The 20,328-nt window shown below is 36.6% G+C and overlaps 1 protein-coding gene across 1 annotated transcript in view; it reads right to left on the bottom strand.

Moving 5' to 3' along the window:
* Nucleotides 1–543: 543 nt before the first annotated feature.
* tmie (transmembrane inner ear) overlaps nucleotides 544–20,328 on the bottom strand; it is a 59,571-nt gene continuing 39,786 nt past the window's right edge. Inside the window, exons 2-4 of the mRNA XM_039753665.1 lie at nucleotides 18,603–18,723; nucleotides 6,814–6,963; nucleotides 544–1,811 (exon numbers count right to left, since the gene is read on the bottom strand). Of these exons, the coding sequence (XP_039609599.1) occupies nucleotides 1,699–1,811; nucleotides 6,814–6,963; nucleotides 18,603–18,723 (384 nt within the window). The 3' untranslated portion in view covers nucleotides 544–1,698. The remainder of the gene's footprint in view (nucleotides 1,812–6,813; nucleotides 6,964–18,602; nucleotides 18,724–20,328) is intronic.

Below are 20,328 nucleotides of genomic sequence, written 5' to 3'. Positions count from 1 at the left end.
GTAAAATGTACAGTTATGGCTGTCTTTCTGGATGTTTTACCCATCTCCACATAGGTTGAATGGTGCTCTGCCAGAGTGACCACTGGGTTCTTGGTCATCTGCCTTACCATACCCTAGAATACTCCATTTAAGAATAATGAAGGCAATGGTGCTCTTGGAAAACTTAATTACTATAGATATGGGAAACACGCTATATAAATAAAATGCATTCTTCTTCTTATTATTATTTTTTTCTCACCTCTAAATACTGCAGGCAATTCCTTTGACCTCATGGGTTGGTTTTTGCTCTAATACATATTGTTAAATGTAGGACATCCTATAGACAGATGTGTGCTTTTCCTGATCATATCCAGTCAATTGATTTGACCAAAAACATCTCAATGTTGAACAACAGAATGGGATGAGACAAATTTCAAGTGTTACAGCAAAGAGTTAGAATACTTGTGCCAAGTCAAGCAAAATGACACCTTTTATTGACTAACTAAAAAGATTACAATATGCAAGCTTTCAAGGCAACTCAAAGGTGTCATTTTGCTTCTCACTTCATTCATAATGGCTAACATGGTACAACACCCTAGTACTACAATAATTGTGCCAATGTGATATTTCAGTTTTAAGAATCTTCAAGCAATTTCTAATGCCCCATTTTTGCAGGAAAAAAATAGATTTAAATGATTTTAAAAAAAGGCTGCAACATAACAAAACGTGAAAAAGTGAAGGGGTCTGAATACTTTCTGAATCCACTGTAAGTCTTTGTAAGTTGTACTTTCAAGTTCCAGCTCCCCCACTTGCAATTTCATAATTATATCTAATATTTTTATTTTCCATGTGTAAAACCTTTGACTTATTCACATTAATCTCCTGTTCAGGTCTACCTGTAATATGTTTGCTAATTCTAGGATATTTGCCAATCCTGCTAGTTTATTGTGTAAAATGAATTAGCTGGTTAGTATTATTCTTATCTAGGTAACTTATATAAATAATAAAAAGCAGCCAGTTCAGTGCTGACCCCTAAGATACGCCACTTTTGCCTAATTTGTAAAAAATATGTGCTATTATGACTTTCCACCATATGCATATAAAATTCTACATAGGGAAGGTAAGCAGAACTGCCTGGTAGTGGATAAGAGAAGATTTACCACGCTGAAATGTGACCAGCCTATGGTAGGAAATTCTATCTAGAGAATCAAACAATATTATGAAATTATATCCAATGGTCCAACATCTGATAAATATGAGGGACGTTCAAAACATTTCCACTTTGTTTAACTCTACTTATCAAGAATTTCAAAAACAAATTACATCACTTTTCTACATAGTCCCCCCCTTCCTTTGCGATGCACTTTTCCCGGCATCATACCAAATTTTTAATGCCCAAATACTCCTCCTCCCACCTCAACCATTTCCAACGAAAATACGAAAGTGTGGAAACATTTTGAACGTCCCTTGTATTAATCATATCTAATACAATTGAAATTATACTACCATAACATTATACAAGTTTTTATTATTTCAATAAGTGACTAATAATATAAAATATTTGTTGCATCATATGAATGAATTTCGTGAATCATAGATGAATTTGATTTTGGCATCCAGTCAACACACTTATTATATAACACACAACTAAATAAAAACTGGAGTCTTAGAGAGAAATAGCAACAGGAAAGAGGAAACAGAAGGAGAGCTTCTTCATTGCTAGTTTCCATGAAGTGCCAACTCATCCTCCTCCTTAACAACTGGAAGAGGGTTGACACTTCTCGACTGGACCTGACCAGAGACAGTTGTTAAGGGTGCAGCCTCGGAGGAACCTGCCGACAGAGAACAAAAGAGAGAAACAGAAACTAAGAGGGGAGGAGAGGGAGAGAAAAAAGAGGCATACATCAATACGTTGAAGAAATGAGGAAAGGTGAAGAACAGCGGCACAAGACTGCTGTAGCTGAGTTTGAGGTTTGGGTATCTGTGAGCCACTGTGGACTGAGAAGAAGTTACATCATAACCAAGATACTTTATTTTACATAAACAAGAGTAACATCTTAAAATACTCCTGTAAATATGGTTCTCTCTAGACTGATGACTTTAATGCATTTACATAATACACAATTCCTGCTTTCTGAATTTATTTCATGGCAGATTTAAGTTTGAAGCTAGTATAAAAGAAGAACAAATGTAGTGTAACACAGTGTTTAAATATATATTTTATAATCTAGCTATAAAAGACTGTAATATTCAAATGATCATCTAAGCTTCTTCTCATCTAATTCTAAATTTAAATTTTAAAATACTGCTTCACTAATTGCACATTAAAAATGTCCACAGTCACTGCGGTGAAATCAAGCATTACCTGAAAACTGCATGATTTGTTCAGAATGCTAGATATAAATATGCATTTTAAACACTCGTAATTTGTAGGCAACCTTTAATAGGGTTTATGCTACTATAGCAGTTAACAACACAAAAAGAGAGAGAGAAATTAATATACGGACAAATAAAAATAATGCCACAATTCTTGCATTATTTTTCCTGCACATTAACATTTATTACAAATTTACATTTTTCTTAATGCATTATGTGTTTTAGTTTAAGTGAAAGTGATGCATCCATTCTAGGTTGCTAAAGTATAACACTTTTATTATTATTTAAATGTATCATTATTATTATAAGGAATTTATCAGACACTTTTATCACAGGTGACTTAAAATATCTATCTCAATTAAAGCACAAGTATCTGTGTGTGTCTGTGTATCGGGTCTGTCTGGTTGCTATGTCATTTTATATGGGATTCATAAAACCAGTGCTAATGCTTGTGATGTGCCATCTGTTGGAATGGAAATTTCAATGCATTTTATTACCACATGAATTACAAAATATGCTGCTCTGCAAATGTTAAAGCTGAATATGTCCAACAGAGAATAACTGCCGGAGCAGACAGAAATAAACTTATTAGATTTCAACCCGGCTTAGACGGATAGCACAGCTAGTCCTAGATATACAATGTTTATGGGCATTTTTTATTCTTGAGCACTTCCTGTGTGTAATTTAGGACACTGCCCTAGATAAGTGAGTTAAGAAAATGGATGGATAGAGGAATAGTTTTCTTTATTTTTTATTTACTGTAAAGCAGAGGCAGTAAATGAACTGGCAAACTTGAGATTTAAAGTCTACAGCTATAGCTACTACTCACTACTGGCTATTTTAGATACAAGGGCAGCATGAGGCACAGTGATCAGTGCAGCTGCCTCTCAGCACTAGAGTCCTTATTCTGATTCCTTTCCTGTGCTCACCATTGTCTCTCTGAAGTTGCATACCCTCCCTGTGCCCATTGTAGGACAAAGTGGGCATTGCCCATTCTGCTAGACTGTTTAGTGGCACACCAACCCTGTAAAGACAACAGATTTTATCAGGGAAGCAGAAATCTGGCTTCAACTTCCTCCAGTTGGCATTCCAAATTATGTGGCTGAACTCCAATTCGTACCAGGTGTAAATCAGAGTTAAACTCTAATTATTTTTGCTAAATATTGTCAAATAAATGCTTCCAGAAAAATCAGTACACATCATAAACAGACATATGAATCTTGATCAATGAATGAGGAGGACAGGTGGATCTTCAGGACGCAATAGCATGTGATTTGTATTTCCTGTTTATGATATGTACTGATTTTAAATAGATATTTTTTTTCTTTTTAATGTCACAAAAAACAAAGGGTAGGAAGCACATATAAAAAATGGATGGAGCATTCCTTTAACATGTTCAATAACATAAATTGGATGTCCCAGTAAACAAAAATATATAGCTGACATTGCAAAGGACCATTTTAGAGAAGGCATAAAAATAGTCGGAAACATCAAGTTTGTACACTAAAATCATTTTATATATATATCTTTACGTTAATAGGATTGAAACAAACCAGAAGTGAAAACTCGATTTTCCTTCTTTACTGTTGTTTTTCTTAGTGTTGTTTGATCATTGGTCTCTAATAGCATACAAAATAGTCAGAAACATCATGTCAGTACACCGCAGGTGTTTTATATATACAGTGGTGCCTGCGGTTCATGAACACAATCCATTCCTGAAGTCTGTTCATGAACCAATTTGTTCGTAGTCCAAAGCAATTGTTCCCATAAGAATGTATTGAAATGTAATTAATTGGTTCCCAAGCCCACCTGACCCTATTTTTTGTTTTATTTTTTTAGTAAAAAATCTGAATAAAAAACATTACAGTATAAAAAAGCCTTACTAATACGAAAATAAATAAATGCATGGGTTTTCAGAGTGATAGATGAGCATCGGCTTCACTCTGAAGTCCCCCCCTTGCATTCACGCACAACAAAAGGGTGAACCTGTCCTTCATTGGTCTGTGGCCCAGCAATGCCTTCTCCTTCTGCGTGATGTATGTCCTCTTCTTCTAAAACAAGCCCATCTCGTCACAATTAAACACTTGACTTGGAAGATACCCATCTTCATCCACAAACTTGCCGAATGTTTTAACAAACTCTTTTGCAGCTGCCTTGTCTGAGCTCACAGCCTCACCATGCCTCACCACACTATGAATGCCAATTCTATGTCTGAAATTTTCAAACCACCCCCTACTTACTTTAAAATCTTTAAGTTCAACTCTTGTACTGGGTTTTATCCTTCAAATCACTGTTCAATTGTCTTGCTTTCTCGCAGATCATTGCCTCACTAATGCTGTCACTAGTCATCTGTTTTTCATTAATGTACAGTAAGAACTAGTATGCACAATACTGTCTGCACGACTGACGGCGACCAAAGACTGGGAGAGAGTGAACAGGATGCTCGGCTAGCAGGGATTTTGCTGATCAACTAAAATTTGTTCATTAACCACAGCAATTTTTTTACAAAATTTTTGGCTGTGAACCAATTTGTTCGTGAACAGGGGTGTTCATGACCCGCAGACATGACTGTATACAGTGATCCCTCGCTATATCGCGCTTCGACTTTCGCGGCTTCACTCCATCGCGGATTTTAAATGTAAGCATATCTAAATATATATCACGGATTTTTCGCTGGTTCATGGATTTCGGACAATGGGTCTTTCAATTTATGTTACATGCTTCCTCAGTTTGTTTGCCCAGTTGATTTCATACAAGGGATGCTATTGGTGTATGGCTGAGAAGCTACCCAATCAGAGCACGTATTACGTATTAAATAAAACTCCTCAATGATATACGATATGCTTCCTACGTGCTGCTTCGCACACTTAAAAGCTCTAACAGCCCATATTGATTTTTCATTGTTTGCTTTTCTCTGTCACCCTCACTCTCTCTGAGAAATACAGGCACATACTTATCCATCATGCAATACCATCAGGGAGGCGTATGATTGGCCCCATTATCTGCTCCTGACGGAGGGAGTGTGAGCAGAGGAGCTGTTTGCTTAGAAGATACGGACAAATGCTGAAAGGCTACCTTCACATTGATCCCTTCATTGCGGCCGTTTTATCGCGGTGCTTGCATACTTAAAAGCGGAACAGCCCTATTGAATTTTGATTGTTTACTTTACTCTCTCTCTGACATTCTACACTCCTGACGTGCACCTTGAAGAGGAAGATATGTTTGCATTCTTTTAATTGTGAGAAAGAACTGTCATCTCTATCTTGTCATGGAGCACAGTTTAAACTTTTGACTAAAGGGTTTTAGTTCATGTCTAGAGGGCTCTAATAGTGTTAAAAAACGTATTTAGAAGGTCGTAAACAGGTTTTCAATGCTCTAACTGCAAAAATATTAGATTTATAAATAAAGAATCCTAATTCATGGAAATTCATTTATCTGTCTGGAGCGGATCAACCGCTATAAACGAGGGTTTACTGTATAACTGTGCGGAGAATATTTATAAACAGTGTGGGAGAGTTTCTAAGAGCTTAAAATATATAAAAATAACCATACAAACATATGGTTTCTACTTTGCGGATTTTCACCTATCGCGGGGGTCCTGGAACGCAACCCCCGCAATCGAGGAGGGATTACTGTATATCTTTTGCCACGTTGATAGGACTGAAACAAACCAGAGGTGAAAACTTGATTTTCTTTCTGTAATTGTTGTTTTTCTTAGTGTTTTTTGAGCATTGTTCTCTAATAGCACCTTTAGTTCAAGTGGTCAAAGTATGGACATTTTTATAGTCAACTGCGCTGGTACAAAAGTGCTGCATGCCACACAGCATCACACTGAGTCTATAACCAAAATGGCAATAACCATTAAAAACCACAGAGAACAGTAAACAACATACATTTAAAATAAAAAAAAATCAGGACAAAGTAAAAATGCCATTAGTTGGATACTAATGTGTTTCTGACTTATTACAGAAATAACAGTGAAAACAGTAAGAAATAGGGATAGAAATGTGTACACATAAAGACAAAAAACAAACATAAAAAGTTAATTAACCACATATCGAATGTTGTAAGGCTGGCAGTCTTGCGAGTAGCATAAATACTAGGCAGTCACTTCACACAACACTTTGAGATATTTCAGAATAAGTCTTACACTGTTTTTATTATTGATATTTGTGTTTTGACCATTTTTATAGAGTCAGACGAGTGTTTGTGGTTCAACCCCAAAACACCAGTGCTAATACCGCACAGAAGGTTTGCTTCCTAATCAATATCTTGTAAATGGAGATTTCAGTTTCAGACACTATGAGCTTTCTTTCTGTTCTTTTATTTAATTTTTCCTTTTTCTACTATAGTACAAAGTGAATCATTGCCCTGACAAGTGTTTTATGCAAAGGATGAGTAAAATCTGACTTTGATTTTTCCAGAATATTTTAAATCAATTAAAAAAGGAGACCTTACCTCCAGGTATCTCAGTCAGTTCATCAAGTGGAGGCACTGTGTCCAGCTTTCTGGCATATTTTTTAGCTGCTTGTCTTTGGGCATATCGGGCTTCAATTTCTTTTTTTGTCCTTGGAATTCGACATTTGAAGATGCAACATAAGGTGATTACTAAAGAAAAAAATGACACAGTTCTTCTTAATCAGTCTTTCATTTATTGGTAACTGACATACATAATTACAATTTCAAAACCAATTAATCTAACTCAGGGTTAAAGGGGGCTGATGGCGTATCCTGGCAGCACTAGATGCAAGTAAGTAGTCAGTACTTGAGAAAGCACCACGCTAGGCAATCAATTTTCATTTTTTACTTCATACGGTGCTATAGTCAAGACTCCTTTGCCAAGTCCAAGAACATAACTAGTCAAGACCTAGTTTAATGAAGGGTCAAGAGCAAGTGAAGACCAAGACTGCATGATAGCAAAACTGAGTCAAGACCAAGACAGAAAAAATAATTGAGCTAACTCTCTGAAGAGTCAGTCAGTAATACGAGTACGATACCCCTGCAGATTACCTTTAGACAACAGACCTGAGATATTTTAAGCAGAAATACACTTTTTTAGATGATCATGTTGTGCTTTTGTTTGTAATAATCAAAAAAGCAATTCAAGTGAAACAACAGTGTAGGATAAAATTAGGCCATCTTATTCATTTCAAGTATGGCTTTATAACTGGCATTACACTCAGTGCTCCCTAAAGATATATAATATGTGGCCCCCTACCCTCATGAAGTGTGTTGTGCTACAATGAAGTAAAAGTCACATTAAGCTGAAACTTCAAATTGTCTTTGGCAACCAAACATCAGAATATAGATTGAATAAATATGCTTTAAACACATGAAGTCATTCAAAGGATGACTTTTAATAGTCGATTGATACAGGACATTTCAAGCAAACTACCCCAATGATAATAATGTCACTCAGCCATTTTGTGAAATATTTATAGTGCAACAAGGACATTTCTCTAAGTACCTGTTAACTTTTTTTTTTCTGTCTGTTCAGCCACAGATAATAGCAGAAATTATGGTTTAACAAGCAGCTAATCTTGCTGTAAAAGCAAAATACAAATTGAAGAACTCTTCCAGAAATAAATAAGGATGGAAATTCTTAAAATTGAAAAATGTTAGAGGTAAAAGGTTTGCTAATTCCTTAGCCAAAGAAACCCTTTTTAAGTTGGTAAAGTGAGCACATTTTTTAAAGTGACTCGCAATCACCAAAATGATGAGATGCTCAGAGATCTGTGATAAAATCTGTACTAATGGATTCCCTGGGTGTCGATGAAACAGTAAAGAGTTGTATTAAACTGGCAAATCCTGTGTAGGTTTAGCCTAAATACAAACTTCACAGAATTAGATATTTCTGACAGGTTTTACATGAAAAATATCTTTGGATAAGTTCTGTGGTTTGTTTTTATCCTAGGGTGTCCATACATTCTGGACTGGTCACCCCATGTTGATTCTTCTATTCTAAACTGCAGGGTGGCATAAAGTTTATCAGTGAATGCAGATACATTAGCAGACTGTGGAAAGTTTGCTTTCCATTGGCATAACCAAAAATATGCTCTGGAGGCAAAATATTTTCTGGAGGTATCAGGGCTTGATGCAAGATGACGCATATGCCTACCATTTTTATCTCCATGTCTATTTAAGATTGCAAAATTAAATCTACTAAGAAAAACAACAACAGGCTTGTTTAGAATTCAATCATTTAGCCATTTAGGATAAATACATCTTTAAAGGTGAGTAAAAAAATCATAATTTTGCCATTATTCTGTAGCTAGTTTAATAGCAAGTAGTTCGCTGTCACCTACATCAGAGTTTTGTTCAGTACAAGTTAATTAGACCAATTCATATTTTTGCTAAATTTGGAAGTGACACAATAAGAAGTAAATCTGCCTCCATCTACTGTAATTTGCTAACAATGAACATCTTTATTCCACTTCTCTACTTCCTGTTCCAACAATGGATATTTTGCAGCGCAGGAAGTAATAATAATAATTTATTTTATTTATAGGAGCCTTTCAAGGCATACAAGGACAACTTACAGAGCACATTAATAACAACTTGTAAAGTATTACAGTACAATAAAACCAGAATAAATACAATAATAAAATTACATTTAAATTTATCAGCTAAAATTATCAGACAGAATAAAAATAAAAAGATAAGTGTTTTAAGTTGAAATTTAAAGGTCAGAAGAGTGTCGATATTGCGAATGTCTTGTGGGAGAAAGTTTCACAGGCAAGGGGCTACTTGACTGAAAGCTCTGAACCCCGTGGTAGTCAAGCGAGCAGGAGGTATAATAAGATTGATAGAGGAAGAAGATATAAGGATACGAGGACAAATGGAGATGTGAAGAAGATCAGAAAGATAAGGCGGTGCCAGATTATGAAGGGTCTTGTAATTAATAAGCAGAATCTTAAAATCAATGTGATATTTATTAGGCAGCCAGTGAAGCTGTTGAAGGAATAATGAAGGAGTAATGTGTTCAATGGAATGGGTTCTGGTAATGATATGAGCTGCAGCAATCTCAACAAATTGGAGTTTGTAAAGGAGTTTGTGAGGAATACCAGAAAGTACAGAATTACAAAAATCAATATGACATGTAACCAGGGCATGAATAAGAATAGCAGTGCTGGTAGCTGAAAGAGATGGACGTAAACGGCTGATATTAGGTAGATGGAAATATGCAGATCATGTGACATTATTAATATGTATTGTTGAAAAGCATTACATAACAAACATTTCAGAATTGAACAAAGAGTATAAAACGTTTTTGAAGTAAATTATTTTACAATAAACAAGGTACATTTGTTCAATTATATCAGTAAACTAACATTTTCAACTTTTTTTTTATAACATTAGCTTGTTCTGTTACAACAGATGTTGGTGTATTATAATACACAATAAATAAGGTAAATGTTGCATACTCTTATAAAATGCATATCTTTTATCTATGTTTACCTAGTGACCATTTATCATCACATTGTTTTCAAAAGTTTTTTCATGATTTTTGTATAAATTGTTATGTCCCTGCCATAAAATGCATAGACAAAAAGCGTTTAAACTTACTATATGTTTCATATTGTTAGTCAGAAAAAAAAAATTACTCACGTTGCCATTATGTTGAGTTGCACATATCGACTCGGAGCAGGTCCTTTTCCATTGAGAAGGTACCAGCTGTGCGGTTTCCTATGAGTGTAACTCCCACGTGTTAACTCCAAGACAAGCATTTGCTCTTTAAAAGGCAATTCATGTGTCACTATGACACCAAAGGTGCTCCAGTAAAAAAGCTATAGCATCAGTCTTAAGGCAGCATGTTAAATGTATGTACTCATCAGATATAAAGTGCCACCTACAAACAAAAATGCTGCCATGGCACATAAAACATTTGGTCCTGTATCTATTTTGATTACTTGGATCCATTTTCTTCTCAATGTCTCATTGGTTGAAACTCAGGTAAGGATGTTTAGTTTAAAATTTAAACACAGAAGTATTAGGATTGTCAGAAGAGAGTTAACCCAACAACGATACCACCCAAGTGTAATAAGGGCTAATTTCTTTGAAAGAAAATGTGGGGATTATTTTGGTATGTATAAGGAAATTCTTGTGGTAGGATATTCCTTACCACAATACTTGAAGCATCTAGTTTGACCAAAAACTAAAGTGAAAGATCAGGGTGGTGAAGAATGGTAGCTTAGGTGAACAATTGTTTAAGATGGCCAAAGGTTTGCTGAGCTACTCGTGACATGTACAAAATATATTCCATGTTTTCCACCTCAAAAAAACCTCTAAAACCACAAAAAAAAAACTCTTTTTAGTGAGTTCCTTGTCTCGCAATTGCAAAATTGCCTGTAAAACGAATTTTAGTGTCAGTAACTCAAATATGAGTGTATAGGAATCATAATTTGCTTGTTTCCCTTATGGCTAGTTGTCACTCTCTGATGCTATGGTTAATGTATGTGATAAGACACTAAGAGGGACAATGATAAACTCAATGGTTGGTAAACTCAAAAAATTTAATGGGGAAGGAAAGTTACATATGAGGAAGGTGCCACAACCTAGAAGACAACATCAAAAAGCTTGCTGGTGGGTGTCTTTGAAAATGTTTTGGAGCAATGCATGGAGTATGTAAGGAGTGAAGAAGAAAAGGTTCCCAGCTCCAAGAAATCTTTAAATGAGCAATAACAGGTACTGATCTATAAAAGTTCTAACCTTTTATTTCTTAAAAGTACTAGGGGGCTTTGCCCCCTGCTCGCTTCGCTTGCCCACCCCCAGGTTTGGTTTACCGGATATACAATTTAAAGAGATTGTTATTTTCATGAGAATTGTTACATTTGCATTATTTTCACTTTTACTTTAAAACTTTTGTAAAAACAATACTTGTCCTTTATTTCCAGCCCCGGGTGTGGTTAAATTTCTTTCTCGCAGGACATATAACGCTGCTTGCGTTGTGAAGAGGGGGTGGCTTATGGCGTTATTTCAGTGCCACTATTCTGAGCGCACGTAAAAAAATATTGCAAGTGCAAGTGTTGCATTTTGAGGAGAAATTTATTTTGAGCGTACAAAAGCTGAATTTGAGTGAACAAAATTCATTGCTGCGTGCAAAAAATGTATTTCAGTGTTTGCACTTATCCATATACACACACACAATAGCACCCCCTCTCGCTCAGTTTTTTCATTTGCGCTTGCTCGCAATGTGTTGCTAAGCTCACAACATTCTCTGCTGCAAGCGCTCAACTCTCTGTACACCGTTATAAGTGTGCCACAAAACCAACCAATCACAGACTTGGTTTCAAAAATTCTGATTTGCTCTTACGGTCTCCAATCAGCTCGCTAGCTGCCGCATTCCGGAAACAGTCCGAAATGTAGCTAAATCCAGCTAAACTCAATTAAACCCCAATTTGCGGGTAATATCTTTAATAATTTTATTTTAAAATATATTATTTGTTAAGACTATCGTTGGTGTAGTATAATGTAGTTGCATTATACAACCATGCCAGCTAGCGAGCTGATTGGAGACCGTAAGAGCCAATCAGAATTTTTGAAACCAAGTCTGTGATTGGTTGGTTTTGTGTCACACTTATAACGGTGTACAGAGAGTTGAGCGCTCGCAGCAGAGAATGTTGTGAGCGCAAGCAACACATTGCGAGCAAGCGCAAATGAAAAAACTGAGCGAGAGGGGGTGCTATTGTGTGTGTGTATATGGATAAGCGCAAACACTGAAATACATTTTTTGCACGCAGCAATGAATTTTGTTCACTCAAATTCAGCTTTTGTACGCTCAAAATAAATTTCTCTTCAAAATGCAACACTTGCACTTGCAATCTTTTTTTACGTGCGCTCAGAATAGTGGCACTGAAATAACGCCATAGTGGCTGAACGCACGTTTAGGAGATGCCGTTGGATCATCTGCTGTCTTTCTGCTGCTGGCGAGCTGCGTGTTCTGCTTGTTGCGCTGTGCATTGATCATTTAAAAGCCTGTACAGCAGCTGTGCTTTTGCCACTTCGCGTCTCTGCCGCTCGTGTTGTGAAGGGGGTGGGGGATGCGGCGCTGAACACACGCTAAAGAGAAGTGGTCAGATAATCTGCTGGCTTCTTGCTACTGCTGCTGGAGAGCTGCGTGTTCTGCTTGTTGCACTGCACATGGATCATTTAAAAGCCTATACAGCAGATGTCCTTTTGCCACTTTGTGTCTCTGCCACTATTGTTGTGAAGGGGGGGCTTAACACACGTTAAGGAGAAGTGGTTGGATCATCTGTTGGCTTGCTGCTGCTGCCAAGCTTTGTGTTCTGCTTGTCGCTTGTCGTTGTTTTAAGAGCTGGGAGCACATGAAGTGTGTCTGCATTCCAACAATTGCTAAGTTAGATGTCCGTGAACTTGTTTTAAATGTTGTTTCACTGCCTTGTCTCGCTTGTCGTTAAAGTGTCTCTCGCGAGACGTCAAATTGTCTTCCGAGAAGATCACGTCTCGTGTCCCTAGTCTCCCTCCCAAGATTTTTTTTTCATAATAGAGATATATATATATTTTTTGGTGCAAGTATATGATCTGTCCAGGTCTCAAAGTATTGATTGTCATTGTCTGCTAATCTGATTTAGTGTCTACCATCTGCTGAATGTAACTAGTTTGTCTATCACTTATTATTTTATGTAACCACTTAAAAACAATACAAAACAGATATGAATAAAGTGTTATAAACTCCCAGTACATTGTACAGAGGGCAAGAGCTAACTGAACTTAAAATCACAATGCACTTGTTATGTTTTTTCACCTTGAACAATATGTGCAGTGTTTGTCTCTATAATTGCATTAGACCGAGGGCCTTCCAGCCTTAGGGCAGAGTTAATACAGTCAGAGTTCTCGAGGGGGATATTAAGGTAACTAAGGGAGGACCTGAGGCCAGCAAAGGTACTTGAAAATGATGTCTTAACACAACACGTACATCAGATACCAGCTGTAGAATTTACATTATTATTAGAAAATGCTTTTTGCATACGCAGTTCTTAATACATTATTCTATTCTAAACATGCCAAGGAAATAGAAATTGAGAAGAAGTAATTTTGGAAAACAATGCAAACATTATTGAATTGGAAGAATTGTTCAGTATACGCAATCTTTCCCTCACAATGTTGAAAGGAGCTTTCTTTTTGCTTTTGGGGAAATTTAATATGGATGTGAATGAAGACAGATATGATGGAGAATATATTTTCTGAGGATATTCTCCTTACCATTCAATACCACCTGTCTTTATCATTAAAGCAAAGACATATTGTTATGTCTGCTGGCAAGCTCTGATCTAAACTCCATGGAACACCTCAGAGATGTCATGTTGTGAAACAACTGCCAGTGTTGCCATCTGGACTATCAGCTACTAAGGGAAAAGATAGCATGGCACATTACACCATATTCTCTCATAATATAAGCCCAGTCATTGAATCACGCTTGGCGGGCCTTTCCACTTTCATATATTTATGTGAATGTGAAAGAAGCTGTCACATAAAATAAAACCATCTCCTAAAAATATGACATGCCAACTGAAGGATTTAACTCCCCCATATTCAATAAATGTGTAATGTTAGGCTCAACCTTTTTGTTATAAATAAATTCCTAATTAACTCCTATAATACGCAGGAATGACACTAAAAGTGTCAAACTTGTTATACAATTTCCAAATCCTAGAAAAGAGAAACATGCTACATTAAGTCAGGAATGAGTACAAAAGCGCTGAAAAATACACTTGAAAGCTACAGAGCTGAATTACCTGCAAATTTAAGATGAAGCTTGTCAGGTTTAATATAGCATGTACTTTAAATGGTATAAAAATAGTAGGGCACAGTTTAGATTTTTATCCATTTTGAAGTTATAAAATTATTAAAATAGCAAGTAACGATCAGTAATGAGATGTTCAAGAGGAAATCATACTCTACCTGTGCTTCAAACCATGAAGGCAAATTTAGAGAAGATGTTCTGCTTTCACTTGTTCTTATGCTGTCAGTTTAATGAGCTCACAGAACAGAAACTCGCTCTGCAAAATCTGTCATTATAGATTTGTATATTTAGAAAAATGAGTGACTTTTAGAACTTATCAGTGTACTTTTCCAACTAGACTAAGATCTATGTTTTTTAATTGTAAATGTGAGGAAAGGGGCATTATAATTAAAGCATTCATGAACAAGAAAGACATCTTATGAATAGACTGAAATGTTTTCTGTAGCACTGTATCTTAACTCAACCTATGTAAATTATTAACTATTACATTTTTGTACTGTTATGTGGTAACAGCTTGTGTGGAAATTACTTCTTGAAGTTCTACCTGCAAAGATCTCCTGTATCATTCAGAGTTGAAGGATATGTTTGATATTTTTCAAGTCCAAGGTATTTCTCCACAAACAGAATATATGCATATGCCACACAAAATTGTATTCCAATGTTCAGCATTTTCTATATATTTAAAAAAATATCTTGACTGCACTAATACTTTACAATGGAGGTGATGGGGCATAAAAGGACCACTTGAAAATAAAAGCCTAATACTTGAAAATAAAAGTGTACCAGATGCCCCGGATCCTTCCTGCATGGAATTTGAATGTTGTGTGAGATTCCTTGGGTTCCTATGGATTCCTCCTGCTGTCCAAAGACGTACAGGTTAGGTGAATTGGTGGTGCTAAATTGGCCCATGTATGTGGGTTTGGCGTGTTCGCCTTGTGAAGGACTGGCACCCTTGTTCAGGGTTTGTTCCTGCCTTGCTCCCTAAACAGGCACCAGCATACCCCATAATCCTGGTCTGGATAAAGGGGATTAGACAATGACAAGAGGGACAAAAATTAGGAGGGAACCCCAAAAAACTTGATGCCTTGCATAACTAGACATCAAGATAGATAGATAGATAGATAGATAGATAGATAGATAGATAGATAGATAGATAGATAGATAGATAGATAGATAGATAGATAGATACTTTATTAATCCCAAGGGGAAATTCACATAATCCAGCATCAGCATACTGATATAAAAAACAATATTAAATTAAAGAGTAATAAAAATGCATGTAAAAGCATCTCCACCAGATTGTTCAGTTACCCTTAATTTTTTCTAGATTTGGGAACTTGATGAAATGAATGATCATGGCAGTCGTGTTAATCATTGACAGTGACATGCGACAAAGAGCCTGGGATGAATGAAGTTAGGCATTTGATGTGCACCATGTGATATAAAGGGCACATTTGTAAGATTAAGAATTTAAAAACTTTGCTAAACAAAATCTGCCCAATTTTCCTCACCTCCCACCTACTTCTATTCCGGAAGAAATATTAATCAGTCTTGAGGACTCAGACAGCATTTCCATCCATCCATCCTCTAACCCACTGAATCCGAATACAGGGTCACGGGGGTCTGCTGGAGCAAATCCCAGCCAACACAGGGCACAAGGCAGGAACCAATCCTGGGCAGGGTGCCAACCCACCGCAGGACACACACAAACGGGCCAATTTAGAATCGCCAATCCACCTAACCAGCACGTCTGTGGACTGTGGGAGGAAACCCACGCAGACACGGGGAGAACATGCAAACTCCACGCAGGGAGGACCCGGGAAGTGAACATTTCAGAAAAGGAGTGGAAGGCTGCCATGTACAGAATTCACTCAAGCTCCATATACGCAAAGCATACAATTATTCAACTTAAAATCTTTTATCGAGCACATCTCTCTCGTTTAAAATTGCCTGAAATGTTACCAGGGCAATATCCAACCTGCAAACGTTGCAATCGAGCTCCAGCCTCACTGGGCCACATGGTTTGGGTGTGTACCAAATTAACATGCCTATCAGACAGCCTTGATGTCACAATCACTCCTAACCCACTAACAGCTGTGTTTGGTGGACTGCCAGATGGATTCAAGTGGAGAAGGACAAACAAACTGTAATCGCCTTTACTACACTATTAGCATGCAGACTTATCTTGCTCAACTGGAAGAATCCTAACTTACCTCTTTTGAGTTCGTGGGTAACTGATGTTATATACTATTTGAAATTGGAAAAAATAAAATTCTCACTTAGAGAATCTGTTTAAAACGTTTTTTAAAACCTAGCAGGATCTACTCAATAACATTTCAGAATAAGCATTTAAATTGAGGAGAAGGATTTTCTCCCCTTTTTTTTACTCTCTCTGTTGGCCAAGCTCTCTTTCTCATGGGTGGGGGTTGATTTGAACTTAGTTTCGTCAAGTTTGACTTGCTTGTATGTATGGTTACTTGCTTTTGGTAAATTCAATAAAATGTTTAAAAAAATGAAGAAAAAAATTGAGAGCTCCTTTACAAGTTGATTTAGAATTCTATGTTCATAGGATATTTAGTTACTGAGTAATACATTTTTAACAGTATTCTGTTATTTTTGACTCACCATATAACCTGGCTGCTTACTTGAGAAATAAATTTATTGTAAATAATATAAAATTAATTATTGAAGGCATACGTTTTAATAACTTGTAAGGTCGTCTTCTAAACCAGTGCTTCCCAAACTCAGTCCTGGGACCCACTATGGCTTCAGGTTTATGTTCCAATGAGTTTCTGTTTTTAATTGGACTCCTGGGCTTATTAAGTGAACTGTTGTTTCCCAAGTTCTGTGAACAATCTAGAAATTAGAAAACTAAGTTTGGTAAAAAATAAATAAATAAAATATTAAAATGTACCAAGCAGTTATATGGGAATAATGTTTTATTCTTTTTAACAATATTTTCATCTTGATTTTCATTCTGCTTTTCTAGGTGTTCTAATTGTTTAATTGATCCATTATTTACTAATTAGTGGATCTGACACTAAAGTAGTTGCAGCCTTTCATGATTCAGAGCTGTTTGCCTGGGTGTCTGCTCTGCTCGTTTTTAATTGTCATTAATAAGATACAATGAAGGGGGAAAACTGCACAGAGAAAAGGCAAAGTATAATGAAATCAACAAAAGAGAGTTAAGCATTTAAATCTACAGCAAAGGTAGAAATATTTCTAAATGTCTTATAAATGTAAAAACCATGCTGCTGTGTTTTTCTGAATCTAGAATAAAAGAAAACTAATACCAACTAATTAAATGAGCTCACTGTTATCAGGTATTGTCACTGATGATGAAGCTGGTTGGAACAAAAATCTGCAGCCATAGTGGGACCCCAGGACCAATTTTGGGAAGCACTGGTCTAAACTATTCATTTTCAGCCACTCACACTATTTTAACAGGCTATTTATTGCTGCAAGATTTCCTTTACAGTTTATTTCACTTTTTGACAATCTGTGCAGCACAGAAGTAACATAACATTAAAAAGGATTTGGTGTTACAAAACTGGCCATTTTAAAATCTCAGCTTTAGAGACTTTTCCTGGTGTCACTGAAGCCAGCTGGGCTCTTTGTTTCTTTAAAGTGCCTTACTCTAAAGTGAGGAGATCTGCCTTCTGTTTCACTTTTCAAATAGCCCATGGCTCCTTTCTATTCCTGCATATATTTTCTCCATCTCTTTGAATCTGTAGTGTTTTTCTGTCATGGTTTTGCAACTTCATCCTAAAAAGTTCCTTTTTGTAACACAAAAAAACCTCTTTCTAACAAAGATAATGTACCGTGGATACATAAAGTATTCAGTACTCTTCACTTTCTACACACTTTGTTGTGCTGTAGATTTAATTTTAAATGTATACATCTGCCATTTTTGTCTATCAGTAATTCATAATGTCAAAGTAAAAATATATTTTCAGAAAGGTTTACAAATTCAATAAAAATCAAAATCCTGAAATCTCTCATTGATAGACGTATTCAGACCCGTTGTTGCGGTGCTCCAGATTGTGTTCAAGTGCACCCTGTTTGCTTTAATAATCCTTGAGAAGTATCTAGAACTTGATTGGAGTCAGCCTGTGGCAAATTGAATTGATTGGACATCGTTTCGAAAGGCACACACCTGAATATAAAAGGTCACGCAGTTCACACTGCATGTCAGGGTACAAACTAAGCCTTGATGTCTAAGGCACTCGCTGTAGACCACCACAATCAAACTGTGATGAAACACTCTAAAGCTTTGAATGTTTCCAGGAGTACAGTGACCTCAATAATTACAAAATGGGAGTGGCAGATTTATGTTTCGATTTAAATCTACAATGCAATAAAATATACAGAAAGTGATGGGGAGTCTCAATACTTTCTGAATCCACTGTATTATTTTCTAGAAATTCTACTCAGTAGCAAGATTATCCGACCCAAAGCTTAATGCAATTAAAAAAAGACTTACTAACTGCCAGAACGAACATTGAAAAAACTCCTATGACTTGCCATAACCGCAGTCCCCAGAAAACGACTGTTTCTGATGTAACAGGGTCCGGTTTCTTCCTTGGAGGACTTGTAGTTGCATACTGAAAATATACAAAGAAGTACACTTAGCAAACAGTATTCATATGAACTCCTTATTATTACATTGTTAAACTATGCTTGTTTAATGAAGAATAATATAAAAATAGACACAAGCAGAATTGATTAATTCATTTTTCATGTCATAAACATTGTTATTCTCAGAACATCTCTAATTCAAACATTCCTGTATTTCAAGAAGCCTTCTACACTTGGGTTGTCAGCGTTTGAATTTGAACCTGCAGCCTTGTGGTTTTCATGCCAGGAGATTTAGAAAGTCTCTTCAAGCAGCAGTCATGAAAAGTACAAGGTTTCCTCAGCTTTTCATTGTACAGATATTTTGCTTTATACAGTATATATATATATATATATATATATATATATATATATATATATATATATATATATATATAAAAAACACATCTATGCGTGGAAGTGTGAATGTCTGTCCGGCCCAGAAGTGAGAGGTGGAGTCTGGGTAAGGGCTCCACCTCCGAGGAAACAGAAAACTCGCTTAGCCGCTAATAACACAAATGGGCCAGCATGTCAGCAAAACGAAACCTCAGAAGAAAGACAAAGTCGCTTAGCCGCTAACATTGTCAAAACCGTATCCCTTTTAGTTTTCCTCCCGCCGCTAATACACAAGCAATGTGAGCACGTCGGCAAAATGAATCCACTTAGGAGAGAGATGCCCAGAGTAGTTCCTTTCAATTACCTGACATCTCTACATTTCAGTTTTTTTCTGATGATTTCAATAGTTTCTAGGACTCTGGGTTTTTTACAGCTTGGGCTTACACAGCTAGTATGCACAGTGCCAGTGCTATTGGCGCATAGTAAGGAGACCATGGTTTGCATCCTGGATCCTCCCTGCATGAAGTTTATATGTTCTCCCCATGTTTGCACTGGTGTCCTCTGGGTGCACCAGTTTCCTGTACGTTAGATGGACTGGCTTCACTTAATTGGCCATCGTGTGTTTGTGGTGTGTGTATGTGTGAGTGAGTGAGTGTGTTTACATGTATACCCTATGGGTGTGTGCTGGAAAGCAGATTGATCTAAGTGTCTGAACTGTCGGTGAAAAGTTGGACTTTGCCTGTTATTAAGCAGTTTGCGAGTAGGACCTCAGGGTGTGCTTCTAAGTCACCCTGATCATAGATCCGACATGATGGCTTCTAATGCCAAAATGTATTCTAGCTAAACTGTATCAGGATATAAGGACTGAGAATGATGATTCAGGATTAAGAGCTAAGGTAGCACTAGTAGACTCCTCAAATATTATGGTTAAATAAAATTAGGTAATGACTGAGTAATTGGTATTGCAGAGCATGCCTGAGGAAAAAGGTCTGTTCTTATGTGTGTGTTTATCAAAGATGGTAAGCATTTCAGTCATTTAAAAGTGCTTTCATGATTTTTTTTAATCTGTCATCAATGATTTTCCCATTCTTTCCTTGAATTACAGGCAGCCAGAACATAATGGCATGTTGGGGTGGGTAGCATCATGTGCAGTGGTTAGTGACACCAAAGTGTCCATTTTCTCTTCTAGAGGAAAGCTTGGGATGTGGGTAAGCTCTGCTGATGTCTACTGGAATTAAATGATCAGATAAGAACCCACC

Source organism: Polypterus senegalus, chromosome 5 (assembly GCF_016835505.1).
Source record: "Polypterus senegalus isolate Bchr_013 chromosome 5, ASM1683550v1, whole genome shotgun sequence".
NCBI classification, from domain to species: domain Eukaryota; kingdom Metazoa; phylum Chordata; class Cladistia; order Polypteriformes; family Polypteridae; genus Polypterus; species Polypterus senegalus.
This window is presented reverse-complemented; position numbering and strand designations above follow the sequence as displayed.